The sequence below is a fragment of the Rhinolophus hipposideros genome (genome assembly GCF_964194185.1).
Source record: "Rhinolophus hipposideros genome assembly, chromosome: 5".
NCBI lineage: Eukaryota > Metazoa > Chordata > Mammalia > Chiroptera > Rhinolophidae > Rhinolophus > Rhinolophus hipposideros.
In genome coordinates this window covers 899770-914197 of record NC_138051.1, presented here as the reverse complement: position 1 = coordinate 914197, position 14428 = coordinate 899770, and the positions used below count along the sequence as shown (strand labels likewise).

Here is a 14428-nt window from a genome sequence, read left to right as displayed (position 1 = left end):
TCAGGAACCTAAATTTAGAGTCCCCGGCTGGCCACATGGGCAGACAGGGAGTGCAGCGCTGCTGAATTTCTGTGCTCAGAGCCATTGATCGGAGCCGGTGCCCTGTTTGTGAAGACTGACGGAGCCTGGTTCTGGCCTGGGTCCCCAAAGCTTGGGAAGTGGACATGTGTCCCACCGTGCAAGAGGGAAACTAAGGCGCAGAGAGGAGAAGCGGCTTGGCCAGAACACCCAGGCCCAGCCTGGCCCCAACCATGAGCTGACACCTTCTTCCCCTTCACAGCTCTATTTTCAATTCTTTGTATCTTTTACAATAATCCTTCCTCTCCAAGCAAGACGTGCTTGTGTGTACTGGCCTCCCCCTCCCTGTCTGGGGCACCCCTCATCACTAAGACTGAGAGCCTGAGCAGTACCCATCTGCTCTCCCAGCAGGACACATGCTCAGCCAATTAGGAGTCTCAGGCTGGGAGGGGCCCTGGGTTACAGAGGTTCCCAAGCCCACGTCCCACCCGCCACAGCAGCTCCTCTGACACGCAGCCTCCACCCCTGCTTGCATCTGTCCCACACTGCTAATCTCACTTCCTCCCCACGGAGTCCCTCCATGCAGGGACAGGCATGCCCTACACACAGGTGACAAGTACCTTAGGATGGGAGGCACTCCCTGCAAGCTCTGTCTGCCCCTCAGCCTTGGGCAGCCCAACAGAATTGCCGCAGTGAATGGCTCCAGGTCTGCCTTTCTCCCAAATAGCCCAGATCCATGGGCTCAGGACCGGCTTCCACTGACTCCCCAACTGAGGCTGCTTCCTTTGGATACCCCAGGCTGTCACTGCCCCTCCTGTGGCAGGATAGTCAACAAGACACATGTCTTCGCCTATCCCTGCTATGAAACAGCTTGGGGGAAGGGCCGCCGGGGGGCTGCCAGGCCTGCAAGCTGGGCTCTTTCCCTCCTCCTTCACATCAGCCCCGCCCCCACGCCTGGGGTGCTGACCCCACTGTCCGTCAGCTCCCTCAGGAGGTGCAGCTCCTACCATATCCACAGCACCGATGGCCACCTCCCACTTGGGGTCCTGGCGATGCAGGAGCACCCGGCGCCACCTCACCTTCTTCCTCTGCTCCTTCTGCCTCTCTCGGAAGTCCTCCAGGCTGCGCAGCTCGTCACGCAGGGCCAGGGCCAGCTGGATGTGCGAGCTGCCCACATCCTCCATTTCTGGGGGCACAGTATGGGTATCGGCACCCCACATCAGACCTGATGGGCCTCAGCCACCCACTCACCCCACCTAGGCTGGCCTCTGTCACCCCCAACCCACCGCCAGTCTCGCAGGCCTGTGTAAAGCCTCAGCTCCCCTCTTGGCGAGATTTCATTCACCTCTGTGTATGTTCCCAGAAGTTCCTATCACCCTGCAGCCTGGGGAGGAGGACAGTCATGACTTACGCTGCTTCAGGGAGTCAAAGGAGGCCCTCAGGGAGCTGCAAAACAGAGAGGCCAGAGTCAGCAGAAGGAGGGCACAGCAGTCCTCTAGTCCCAGCCGGCCCCAGGGGCTTTTATTTTGGCCGGAGGGCCCTAGGTCACTCCCTCACATAGACTGGCCTAGACCCAAGGGAGCCGGCATCCCTAGAAGGCAAAACTCTCTCTTTGAAAATTGTAAAGCAGTCAAACCTCCCCATGGTGGCAGAATGCTCCTGGCTTCAGCATGTCTCCCCTCCCGTCCTCTTCTGAGCCCCTCCCCTGGCTGAGGCAGGAGAGGGCAGAGTTCAGACCTGGATTTAGGCGGGTGGCCTGGAGGATATTTTGGAGGATGCTGGATGGGAGGAGGCAAACAGGGCAGGGGTGTAGGAGGGGAGAAATGTGGGAGCATAGGACAGGAAGAACAGGAGAGGAGTGCAGGTGAGGACAGTGAGAGGCTGTCCCTGGTCCCTGGCTGGGGTGGCTGGGTGGACAGTGGACACACCTCTGAGAGGGGCCCTGGAGGGAAGATGAGGCGTCCACTTTAGGGTGTGCTGAGAGAATTTGGCGGAGGAGTTGGGAGGCCACTCCAGGATGGGCACCGGGGCAGCAGGGAGGGAAGAGGCTGGCACTTGGCATGGGTGGTGGGGTGTGACGCCCCATGGTAGGGTGCAGGGGTGCCAGTGGAGGCAATAAAAACACAGGACACACAGTTAGATTGGAATTTTAGATGTAAGTGTGCCCCATGTAACATTTGAAACATGCTTACATTTAAAAACTATTTGTCATTCATCGGAAATTCAGATTTAACTGAGCATTCTGTATTTTACCTGGCAGCCCTGCTGAGGGGGCTTTTCCCCAGAGCCATGGACACAGGTGGCCTGAGCACAGGCATCAGAGCCCAGCCAAGACTCAGTCCTACCTGCCGATATGGTCATGGGGCCCACGAGACAGAGTGCTCCTTGGGTCAGAAACAGGACCGACGGGGCAGAATGCCTCTCCCCGGCCCATCAGCTCTCGGGAAGAGGGCCGCTCAGAGGGGTGAGTTCCCTATCCTGTGGAGGAGGGAGGTGACTTGGCACCAGCCTCAGAAACCAGGACCTGGGCAGGAGCTTCCTGCTCGGGACTCCCACAGGCATTAGAAGCAGACCCTGGAGCCAGACGGGCTGGGCTCAATACAGTCAGTGCCACTCAGTCTCCGTGTGACCTTGGGTAAGTTACTTACTTTCTCTGTGTCTCAGTTTCCCCTTCTGTAAATGGGATGATAATAATAGCACAAACAGGAAGGTTGTGAGGATTAAATGAATTTATACATGTAAATCACCTCTATTGAGACCAGGTTGTTGTGCAACCCTCCCCTGAACCCTCATCTGCACATCTCACCAGTCCTGGGGGCTCCCCAGTTTCCTGAACCAGACCTGAGCTATGCCTCCAAAGTGTCCCACCTAAGAGCTTGCCTACCCTTGGGGTAAAATTCTCTCTGCCTGTGTTTTTAGCCCCTTAACAAAGGAGGCAAAATTCGCTGTGACTCCCCCTCAGCAGGATGCCAGAGGAGCCGCAGTTAATCGAGGCAGATAGGGAAAATGAAGCCAGAGCATGGCTAGGCTTGCTGGGGTCACACAGAGGGCGGCAGCAACACGTCCCATCTCTGGATGCTTCCCGCTGCTGCCCTTGGCCCAGCTGCTTCTCTGTAGTTGTCTGGTTGTCTGTACCCTTAGCAGCCTCTCTGCCAAGCAGCATGCCCACCCCGTGGTGGCCACATGGCTGCATGGTGCCTGGCTGGGACAGCCCTGGGCTCCTGCCCTCAGTCTTTGTAAGGCAGGCCCCCAGGGGCTCCCTGCTCCCATTAGACAGTTAGGGAAGCTGAGGCCAAGGAAGAACAGCAAAGTGCCAGGGACCCAGGCCTAGAGGAGAACTCCAGGGATCTAGTCAGTGCCAGCGCCCTTGCTCAAAACTAAGTGAATCTCAAAGTGTGGTCCACAAACCAGCAGCTACAGCATTACCTGGGAGTTTGTAGGAAACTCAGATCCTCAGGTTCCACCCCAGTCCTGAAGTAGAAACTCAAGGTGGGGCCCAGAACACTGTTAACCAGCCTCGGGGGTTGCTGGTGTCCATCAAGTGTGACTTATTCAATCCTCACAACTCTGCCAGGGAGGGCACCATAATTCTCCCCATTTTACAGCTGAGAAAGACCAGGGTCAGAGAGGTGAGGAAAGTCCCCTGTAGCCACAGCGCTGGGAGAGGTGAGAGGTGGCCCCGGCTAGACCCGTCAGTGGTCAGTTGCTGAGCTCTGCTTCTTGCCAGAGGAAAGATGGGGTGACCGCTGTGCTGGCCACACCTGCCCTGGTTGGGATGGCGGTCTCTTCTCTGACAACAGCTCATCTCCTCCCACATGCACACACTGCCTCAGTCTCCCCATTCATGGTTACAGCTTCCCTAGGCAGAGTGTGGCCTCTCTTCCCCATGCCCAGCCCCATGCACACTGCCGTACCCTTCCCGGAGCTCGGGGCCTGGTGCTTCGACGGCTTGTTCCCCACCTCCTTTTGGATCTAACACCTCGCAGACACCTCAGATTAAATGTACAAACTGGACTCAGCACCCCACAAACCTGCCCCTCTTGCAGGGCTCCCCTCTCAGCAAAGGCCCCTGGTTATACACACCAGAATGCAGAGCTGAGCCTGTTCCACTCTGTCCCCCCTCCTGCACTACCTTCTTTTATACCTTCCAGAGATCCTTTCTGCCTGCCTCTCACAGCCCTGCCCATCACCTCCCTCTCGGCAGCTTCCCGCACATCAGACATTTTTCTGCCCCAGCCCCAATTCCTTCTCCAGGCCCTGTTCCTTTTTGCCTCAGGGCCTTTGTACATGCTAACTCCCTGTGTGCAGCACCTTTGCCTAGCTTCTCCTTCTGCCCCTTCTGAGCACTTGCCTCTGTTGTCACTGTGGGCTGGTGCACTGAGTCTGTCACCTCACTGCGCTGTGAGCCCAGTGAACAGGGGCAATGCCTGGTTCTCCCCCAGTTGTCCCCAGGCTGATACTCCACTGAAACTTAACACATGAATACCAAGGCTTTTCTTAACTCCAAACCCACCTGTGCCCCCTCTCCTTGGTCCATGGACTTAGGCCCTCCCTCCCAGACTGGGTGGCTGGAAGGCATCACAGCCTCCAGGAGCAGCTGGCTCTTGTCTCCACCCCCTAGATGCCTGTGCTCTCAGAACTGCCAGGCACACATTCAGTGTCTGTACCCACCCTGGGACAGTCCAGATGGTGACAGTCCATGCTCACCGCAGGCTCCCATTTGCCCCATGGGCGTGCCGGGCCGTGAGGGCTGCATAGATACGGGTGCCTGCTCTGCCTGGGCCGGCCAGGCGGGACTGCAGGCTCTGACCATCGCAGGCCCCCCCCTACCCCCCTCTGGGCTGCACACCTTCCCGCCCAGCCCTGCCTGTGCCCAGTGCTGGCGCCTTCGGGCTCACACAACAGGCCCAGGTCCACCTCTCTTTTTCTTGGCCCTAAACTTTCAAGGAGGTAGCCTCAGTTCTGTGGGTGAGAGGAAGAGCTCAGCTTTTCCTGCAACCAGAGGCAGCCCATTGTGGGTTGGCAAAGACTCTCCCCAGGGCAATGGCTTTAAACTCTGATCTTGTGGAAGATCTGGGGGCCATTTGAAGTCTTTCTCTGCTCCATGAGACCCAGCAAATATGGTTTATCTTAGCTATTCTACCATTCCTGGGTATTTCCCCCTTGCCATTAGGAGAAACTATCACCAAGATCTCTCTGAGCGCTCCTCTGTTGTGCCTCCATTGGCCGTCAAGGACAGGGACCCCTGCAGGCTCTACCTTCTGCCATCAGTCACAGGTGTCTTCATGTGTCACTCATCCGGTTGCCCTTTAGGACTTGGCTCTCAGGATGCTCAGCCTGAACCTCTGTGCTCAAACACAGTGTATTTAATGCATTTCCTGTGTAAATGTTGCCTTCTGTACTGTCCTCACCATGTGCCATGTACCACCTTAGGCCCCTGCTGTGGCCTCCCTGCCCCTGCCCTCCTGCTGGCCAGGAGGTGCTGCCTCCTAGATGACAGGAGTGGCTCTCTCACCTCCCTGTACTAGAGGCTGGGCCTGAAGTGAGCTGGTGTCAGAAGACCCCTGATGGGAACAGGTCCCACCTCTCCCGCTGACATCCTCAGTGATGTCTTCATTCTCTGAGCTCAGAGAAAAGGAAATTATTGGAAAACATAAAGAACAAAAAACTCTCAGGCCAGCCCGGTGGCTCAGGCGGTGAGAGCTCCGTGCTCTTGACTCCAAGGGCTGCCAGTTCGATTCCCACATGGGCCAGTGGGCTCAACCACAAAGTTGCCAGTTCGATTCCTCGAGTCCCGCAAGGGATGGTGGGCTGTGCCCCCTGCAACTAAGATTGAGCACGGCACCTTGAGCTGACCTGCGTCCCGGATGGCTCAGTTGGTTGGAGCGCACGCTCTCAACCACAAGGTTGCCGGTTCGACTCCCACAAGGAATGTGAGCCCTGCAACTGGCAACAGCAATTGGACCTGGAGCTGAGCTGTGCCCTCCACAACTAAGACTGAAAGGACAACTTGAAGCTGAACAGCACCCTCCACAACTAAGATTGAAAGGACAACAACTTGACTTGGAAAAAAAAGTCCTGGAAGTACACACTTCCCCAATAAAGTTCCCCTTATAAAGTTCCCCAATAAAGTCCTGTTCCCCTTCCCCAATAAAATCTTAAAAAAACAAAACAAAAAACTCTCCTGATAGAAAAACCACAGCATTTTAGTCTGTAACAAGTGGAGGGGGGGACATGAGGGTGTAAGGATTCAAACCCATGCCCTTGGGGAGTCTGTTCTTGCTTACGGGAATCACAGAGGGGCTCACAGGAAGCTGGCCCCAACCCCTGCCCACCTCAATTCCCTTCGCTTCCTGAACCTACGCCCTGTGTAGCTTCTGGGCTCTGTAGCTCCCCAGCAGCCTACTTGGGGCAGATGAGCAAGAGAGGGAGGAGGGGACAGCATTCTGGGGAAGGTGGTACTTCAGCCAGACCTTAAAGGATGGCAGCACTGAGCAGGGAAGAAACGGGTCAGCAGCCAGAGCAAAGGCAGGGGCTAGAAGGGAGAGTCAAGGTGTGCTCTCTGCGGGGCAGGATGTGTCCTAAGCATATCACTCTGCCCCTCCACTACCTAATGCACTGAAAGGACTTGTGGGGGTCTCTCAAGTGCGGGACTGGGGCTTATTTGTGCATCTTCCGTTGCCACTGCCCAGCAGATGTTCGCTGAGTCAATCTGTGAAGAAGCTGAATGAGAACAATTGTTTGAAGATGGGATAACCTCCTTTTAATGTATGTGGCTGAAGACTCCAAGTCTGAGTGAGGTTTCTGGCCAGTCTGAGGTCAGGTGTGACGCAGAACTGCTATATCCTCAGGCAGCAGAGGCACGGGAGGTTAGGCTGTTCTGCTCTTTTGGCTCTCACTGGGCTATCTTGGGGGTCAATTAACCCCTTGGTTCGTATTTTCCTGTTTACCACCCCCCCAGCTTGTGCACCCCAGTCCTCTGCCTGCCCTCCAAGGGACTGAGAAGCAGCACCCCATGGGACCACTGGCCTTCGGCCACTGGCCTTCCTGCAGGAAGAAGTGCCAGCCCCCACACTGAGCAGCCAGGCTGCCTTTCCCAGAGGTGCCAACCCCAAACACACCCCCAAACGTGTCCACAACACGGATGCGACCCGGGACACTATTCACTCTTCCCACAAACAACCCTCCAAGTGGATGTGGGAATCGGGTGACCTGGTCTAAGCCAAGACCCTGACAGTCAGGCAAGCCTGGAGTGTCTGGGAGAGCTTCCTGCCAGAGGTGGGCATGAGAGGGCTAAAAAGGGAGGTTCGGATGCAAAGGCCTGGGAGAGATAATGAAGTCACCCTCAGTGTGCTGGACTGGCTTCAGGACGGTGGGGCCCTGTACTTTATTTATTTTTCCTTTTTTCTGGTTACAATTTATTGGGGTGACAATTGTTAGTGAAATTACATAGATTTCAGGTGTACAATTCTGTATTACATCATCTATAAATCCCATTGTGTGTTCACCACCCAGAGTCAGTTCTTCCATCACCATATATTTGATCCCCCTTACCCTCATCACCCACCCCCCCACCCCCTTACCCTCTGGTAACCACTAAACTATTGTCTGTGTCTATGAGTTTTTGTTTCTCATTTGATTGTCTTGTTCTTTTGTTGTTTTCAGTTTTATATACCACATACCAGTGAAATCATATGGTTTTCTACTTTTTCCGTCTGACTTGTTTCACTTAGCATTATAATCTAAAGATCCTTCCATGTTGTCGCAAATGGTCCTATTTCATCTTTTCTTACCGCCGAATAGTATTCCATTGTGTGTATATACCACAACTTCTTTATCCATTCATCTATTGAAGGGCATTTTAGTTGTTTCCATGTCTTGGCCACTGTAAACAAAGTTGCAATGAACATTGGATCACACGTGTCTTCAGGGATAAATGTTTTCAGATTTTGGGGGTGGATACCCAGGAGAGGGATTGCTGGGTCATATGGTAATTCTATTCTTAAATTTTGAGGAACCTCCACACTACCTTCCATAGCGGCTGCACCAGTCTGCATTCCCACCAACAGTGTATGAGGGTTCCTTTTTCTCCACAGCCTCTCCAACACTTGTTACTATTTGTCTTGTTGATGATAGCCATTCTGACTGGGGTGAGGTGATATCTCATTGTGGTTTTCATTTGCATTTCTCTGATGATTAGTGATGTTGAGCATTTTTTCATATGTCTATTTGCCATTTGTATGTCCTCTTTGGAGAAATGTCTCCTCAGGTCCTCTTCCCATTTTTAAATTGGATTGTTTATTTTGTTGTTGTTGAGTTGTATGAGTTTCTTATATATTTTGGATATTAGCCCCTTATTGGAGACATTGTTTGCAAAAATCTTCTCCCATTCGGTTGGTTGCCTCTTTATTTTGTCGGCAGTATCTTTTGATGTGCAGAAGCTAAGTTTGATATAGTCCCATTCATTTATTTTAGATTTTACTTCCCTTGCCTTTGGAGTCAAATTCATAAAATGCTCTTTCAAACCAAGGTCCATAAATTTAGTAACTATGTTTTCTTCTATGCAGTTTATTTTTTCAGGTCTTATGTTTAGGTCTTTGATTCATTTTCAATTAATTTTGGTACATGGTGACAGATAGCAGTCCAGTTTCATTCTTTTGCACTTGGCTTTCCAATTCTCCCAGAACCATTTATTGAAGAGGCTGGCTTCTTTGTCAAAAATTATCTGTCCATATTTACATGGGTTTATTTCTGAGTTCTCCATTTTCTTTCATTGGTCTGTGTGTCTGTTTTTCTGCCAATACCATGCTGTTTTGATTAATATTGCCCTGTAGTACAAACTGAAGTTAGGGAGTGTGATGCCTCCGGCATTGTTCTTTTATCTTAGGATTGCTTTGGCTATTCAGGGTCTTCTGTGGTTCCAAACAAATCTGATGAGTTTTTGTTCTATTTCTTTAAAGAATGCCATTGGGATTTTGATGGGGATTGCATTAAATCTGTATTTTGCTTTGGGTAATATGGCCATTTTAACTATGTTGATTCTTCCAATCCATGAGCACAGAATGTCTTTCCATTTCTTTGTGTCTTCTTCAATTTCTTTCAAAAATGTCTTATAGTTTTCAGCATATAGATCTTTCACATCCTTGGTTAAGTTTATTCCTAGGTATTTTATTTTTTTGTTGTTGCAGTAGCAAAAGGAATTGGGTTTTTTTAAATTTCTTTTTTCTGAGATTTCATTGTTAGTATATGAACTAACAATAACTTGGACTTTTGCACATTGATTTTTTAAAAATTTATTGGGGTGACAATTCTTAGTAAAATTACATAGATTTCAGGTGTACAATTCTGTATTACATCATCTATAAATCCCATTGTGTGTTCACCACCCAGCTTGTAGCCAGCAGCTTGACTGTATTTGTTGATTGTTTCTAATAGCTTTTTGGTGGAGTCTTTAGGGTTTTCTATATATAGCATCATGTCATCTGCAAAGAGTGATATTTCAACTTCTTCATTCCCAATTTGGATGCCTTTTATTTCTTTCTCTTCCCTGATTGCTCTGGCTAGGACTTCCAACACTATGTTGAAAAGCAGAGGTGATAGGGGACAGCCCTGTCGTGTTCCTGAACATAGGGCAAAGGACTTCAGTTTTCCCCCATTAATTATATTAGCTAAAGGTTTGTCATATATGGCCTTTATTATGTTAAGGTATTTTCCTTCTATAACCACTTTATTAAGTGTTTTAATTATAAACGGGTGTTGTATCTTGTCAAACACTTTTTCTGCATTTATTGAAATAATCATATGATTTTTGTCCTTTATTTTGTTTATGTGATGTATCACATTGATGAATTTGCAGATGTTGAACTATCCTTGTGCCCCGGGGATGAACCCCACTTGGTCGTGATGAATAATCTATTTAATGCACTGTTGTATGCGATTTGCTAGAATTTTGTTTAGGATTTTTGCATCTGTATTCATCAGAGATATTGGTCTGTAGTTTTCTTTTTTTGTGTTGTCCTTACCAGGTTTTGGTATCAGGGTAATGTTGCCCTCATAAAACGAGTTAGGGAGTATTGTCTCTTCTTCCATTTTTTGCAAGAGTTTAAGTAGGACAGGTATTAGATCCTTCTTCAATGTTTAGTAGAATTCACTAGTGAAGCCATCTGGTCCCGGACATTTGCTTTTGGGAAGTTTTTAGATGATTGATTCAATTTCCTTACTGGTGATCAGTATATTTAGTTTTTCCAATTCTTTGTGATTCAACCTACGAAGGCTATATATATATCTAAGAAATTGTCCATTTCTTCTAGGTTATTGAATTTAGTCACATATAGTCCTTCATAGTATTCTTGGATGACCCTTTGTGTTTCTGTGGCATCGTTATAACTTCCCCTTTTTCATTTCTGATTTTGTTTATTTGTGTCTTTTCTCTTTTTATCTTAATGAATCTAGCCAAGAGTTTGTCAATTTTATTAATCTTTTCAAAGATCCAGCTCTTTGTCACATTAATTTTTTCTATTTTTTTTTGTTGTTGTTGTTCTCCATTTCATTTAGTTCTGCTCTGATTTTTATTATTTCCTTCCTTCTGCTGACTTTGGATTTCATTTGATCTTCTTTTTCTTGTTTCTTGAGATAGGCCTGTAATGCTATAAATTTCCCTCTTAAAGCTGCTTTTGCTGCATCCCAAAAATTTTGGTAGGATGCATTTTCATCTCATTTATTTCTATGTATCTTTTTATCTCTCCTCTTATTTCTTCTTTGACCCAGTTGTTCTTTAAAAGTGGTTTTTCCTGCTTTCTTTTGCAGTTGATATCCAATTTAAAAGCCTTGTTATCAGAGAACATGCTTGGTATGATTTTAATTTTCTTAAATTTGCTGAGGCTAGTTTTATGTCCCAATATATGGTCTATCCTTGAGAATGCTCCATGTACACTAGAAAAAAATGTATAGTCTGATGTTTTAGGATGAAGTGCTCTATAAATGTCAATTATGTCCATTTCATCTAATGTGTCATTTAGGGCTGCTATTTAGTTATTTATTTTCTGTTTGGATGATCTATTCATAGCTTGTCAATGATATATTTAAGTCCCCTAGTATAATTGTGTTTTGGTCAATTTCTCCCTTTAATTCAGTTAGTAGTTGCTTGGTATATTTTGGTGCTCCCTGATTGGGGGCATAAATATTGACGACTGTTATGTCTTCTTGTTGTATAGTGCCCTTTATCATTATGAAATGTCCATCTTTGTCTCTTGTTACCTTTTTTATCCTGAAGTCTGTTTTATCTGATATTGCTACACCTGATTTTCTCTGGATAACATTTGCTTGGAGTGTCAATTCCCACCCTTTCACTTTGAGTCTGTATTTGTCCTTGTAGCTGAGATGTGTCTCTTGGAGAAAGCATATGGTTGGGTTTAGTTTTTTGATCTAATCTGCTGCTCTGTGCCTTTTTATTGGTGAGTTCTGTCCATTTACATTTAGGGTGATTATTGATATATGAGGATTTCCTATCATTCTGTCTTTTGTTTTCTGGTTAGATTGTGTCTCTATTGTTTCTTTGCCTTTTTTTTTTTTGTCTATTATTTCAGTGTGGTGATATTCTATGATTTTACCTTCTGTTTCTTATTTTATTATGTTATATATTTCGGTCTAGATTTTTTTTTGAATTGTTACCATTAAGTTTATGTAAAAAAAAAGTTTTACATTTAGAGTATTCCATTTTCTTCAGCATGCTTACTTTCTCCATTCCCATACTCTGGTTCAGACATTTACTCTCTCCCCTTTTATGGTTTTGTTGTCACAAATTATCTCCATTTATGCTGGTTGAATAGCCTCCTTTTGTGTTTCTTGTAGTGCAGGCCATGTGTTAGAAAATTTCCTCAGCTTCTGTATGTCTGGAAAGGTCTTTATTCCTCCTTCATATCTAAAATATATCTTTGCTGGATATATTATTCTTGGCTTATAATTTCTCTCTTTCAATAGTTTGAATATTTGGTTCCACTCCCTCTTGGCGTATAGAGTTTCTGTTGAAAAATCTGATGATAATCTGATGGGCTTTCCTTTATAGGTTACCATCTTCTTTTCCCTGGCTGCCTTGAGGATTCTTTCTTTGTTGTTAAGTTTAGACATCTTCAATACAATGTATTGAAGGCCTTGGAGAAGGCCTGTTGGGGTTGAGGTAATTAGGTGTTCTATTTGCTTCTTGGATTTGAGGATCCAATTCTTTCCACAAGTTTGGGAAGTTCTTGTCCACTATTTATTTGAATATATTCTCTGTTCCCTTCTCCCTTTCTTCTCCTTCTGGTATGCCCATTATTCTTATATTGCTCTTTCTGATGGAGTCAGAAAGTTCTTGTATAGTTCTTTCATTTCTTTTAAGTCTCAAGTCTCTCTCTTCTTCCGTCTGTGTCATTTCCAGATTTCTGTCTTTGATGTCACTCATTCTTTCCTCCGTCTGGTCAGCTCTATATCCTAAGCTGGCTATTTCATTCTTCATTTCTTTTATTGAGTTCTTAATCTCCAGAAGTTCTATTTGGTTCTTTTTTAAAATTCCAATCTCTTTGGTAAAATGTTCATTTTGTTCTTTGAATGTGTTTCTGAGTTCATTTAACTGCCTGTCTGTGTTTTCTTGCATGTCGTTGAGCTTTCTAAGGACTGCAATCTTGAATTTTCTGTCATTTCAATCACATATTTCCATGTCTATAAGTTCATTTTTCTGGAGACTTTTCATTTTCTTTCTGAGCTGCCTTGTTACTTTGGCTATCATGTAAATTACTGATTTATGTAATCTTCCCAGGCATAGGAATGGGTTTTGCAACAGGTTGATAGAAAGAAGTCTTTCTTTTGTTTTCCCAGTACTTGTTGGTAGAATGTTTTATTTTCTCTCCAACTGCAGCCTTTTATTCTCTCTCACACTGTAGTGTTGTATTTTCTCTGCACTATTCCAGCTTCTCACACAATGAGGGGATTCCCTGGAAGATGGGCTTCTCTTTTGTGAGCAGCTCACCTGGGTCACAGGGCGCAGTGTCCATGTGGGTATGCAGAGAGTTTCTGAAGTTCCAAAGCTCTTCCTGCATCATTTCAGAGCCAGTGTGTTTCAGAGCCTCTGTTTACCCCTGAAGGGATCCGCCAAGACAGCTGGGAGCAGGGACAGGGTGAGTTGTAAGAGGTGGCTGTGAGCAATGGCTGCAACCAGTTTGTCCTGCCCCCAGGGCTCCCTGCCCTTCCCCGGAACTAGATGGGCTGTGAGTCTGTGGCTACAGGCCACAGTTCTCAGAACTGCAAATATTCTGTTCTTTTGATCTGACACTGCTACTGTTCCGCTTCTAGCTCCGGGCAGGTGGGGGTGGGGCCAGCTCTTGGGACGGTAGGAGGGGGTGGCTAGTCTCAGTGCCTAAGGCTTCTATTCTCTGCTTGGCAGTGAGGGCTTACACAGCTGTTTTCACCTTTCTTCCCTCAGTCTTTGCTCCGAGGTCTCTGCCGTGAGCACTGGGTTCAGCCTTGTTTTATGCTGATCCCTCAGGAGGGACTGTAGGCTATAAGCAGAGACCTAGCAGTACGAGTTCTTCCCTCTCCTACAGCTATGGCAGTTCTGGAATGCAGCGAGCTTGAAGCTTCGAGCTCATGTGTGTCCTGCACCCTCGCAGGCCATGTTTCTGCACTTCCCGCTTCCTTCCACCACACCCCCCCACTACCCAATTTGCCCACCTTTAGTTGATTTCAGTTGTGCGTCTCTTAGTCTTGCCTGTCTGTTGCACAAGGAGTCCTTTGTGGAATTATAACTGTTCAAATTGTTGTAAATCCAGGGGAGATTTCAAGAAGCTCAGCTCATGCCGCTGTTTTTATGACATCAGCCCTATTTATTTTTAAAATTTTGAATCCCCCTTACTCAACATAGAGCATGGCACATAATAGGTTTCCATACATGGTGTGCTGAATAAACGGATGGATGATGGTTGCTTAGCCCACAGTTAAAGAAAGGAATGACCGAATGGTTTCACTAACCCCAGAACATGCCACTTGGGTCAACCTCAGCACTTTTTAAGCACCTACTGTGAGCAGTCAGCTGAGCTGGGAGCTGCATGGGGCATGGCCCTAAGGGGGGCAGCAGGTGAGTTGAGATGGTCCCACTACTGCTTGTCATTCACTCTCTCTGAATGTGCCCTGCACTTTCCCACCTCCATCATTTGTCCATGCCGGTCCTCTGGCAGGAAGGTGCCTCCCTTCCCTCTCTGCCTCTCCCAGGAGATGCCGTCCCCAGTTCACCTCTCTGCCCTGTTCCTCTGACTGCGCCATGTTGATGCAGGTGGCAGGCAGGGACTCCTTCCTGATCACGCTCCCTCAACTGCCCCCTCCCCCAGGGGAAGACAAGGAGGGGCCCCAGCAGACTTCCATTAATTCCTCACCACGTCCC

General features: G+C 47.8%; 1 protein-coding gene across 2 annotated transcripts in view; it reads right to left on the bottom strand.

The window, feature by feature from the left end:
* PSTPIP1 (proline-serine-threonine phosphatase interacting protein 1) overlaps positions 1 to 14428 on the bottom strand; it is a 46447-nt gene that overhangs the window by 12226 nt on the left and 19793 nt on the right. Inside the window, exons 5-6 of one of the 2 annotated variants that reach the window (XM_081049464.1) lie at positions 1430 to 1464; positions 1098 to 1204 (exon numbers count right to left, since the gene is read on the bottom strand). In XM_081049464.1, coding sequence (XP_080905590.1) covers positions 1098 to 1204; positions 1430 to 1464 — 142 coding nt within the window. Of the gene's footprint in view, positions 1 to 1097; positions 1205 to 1304; positions 1465 to 14428 lie in introns of those variants that run through there. The other variant, XM_081049465.1, reaches the window with a different exon arrangement.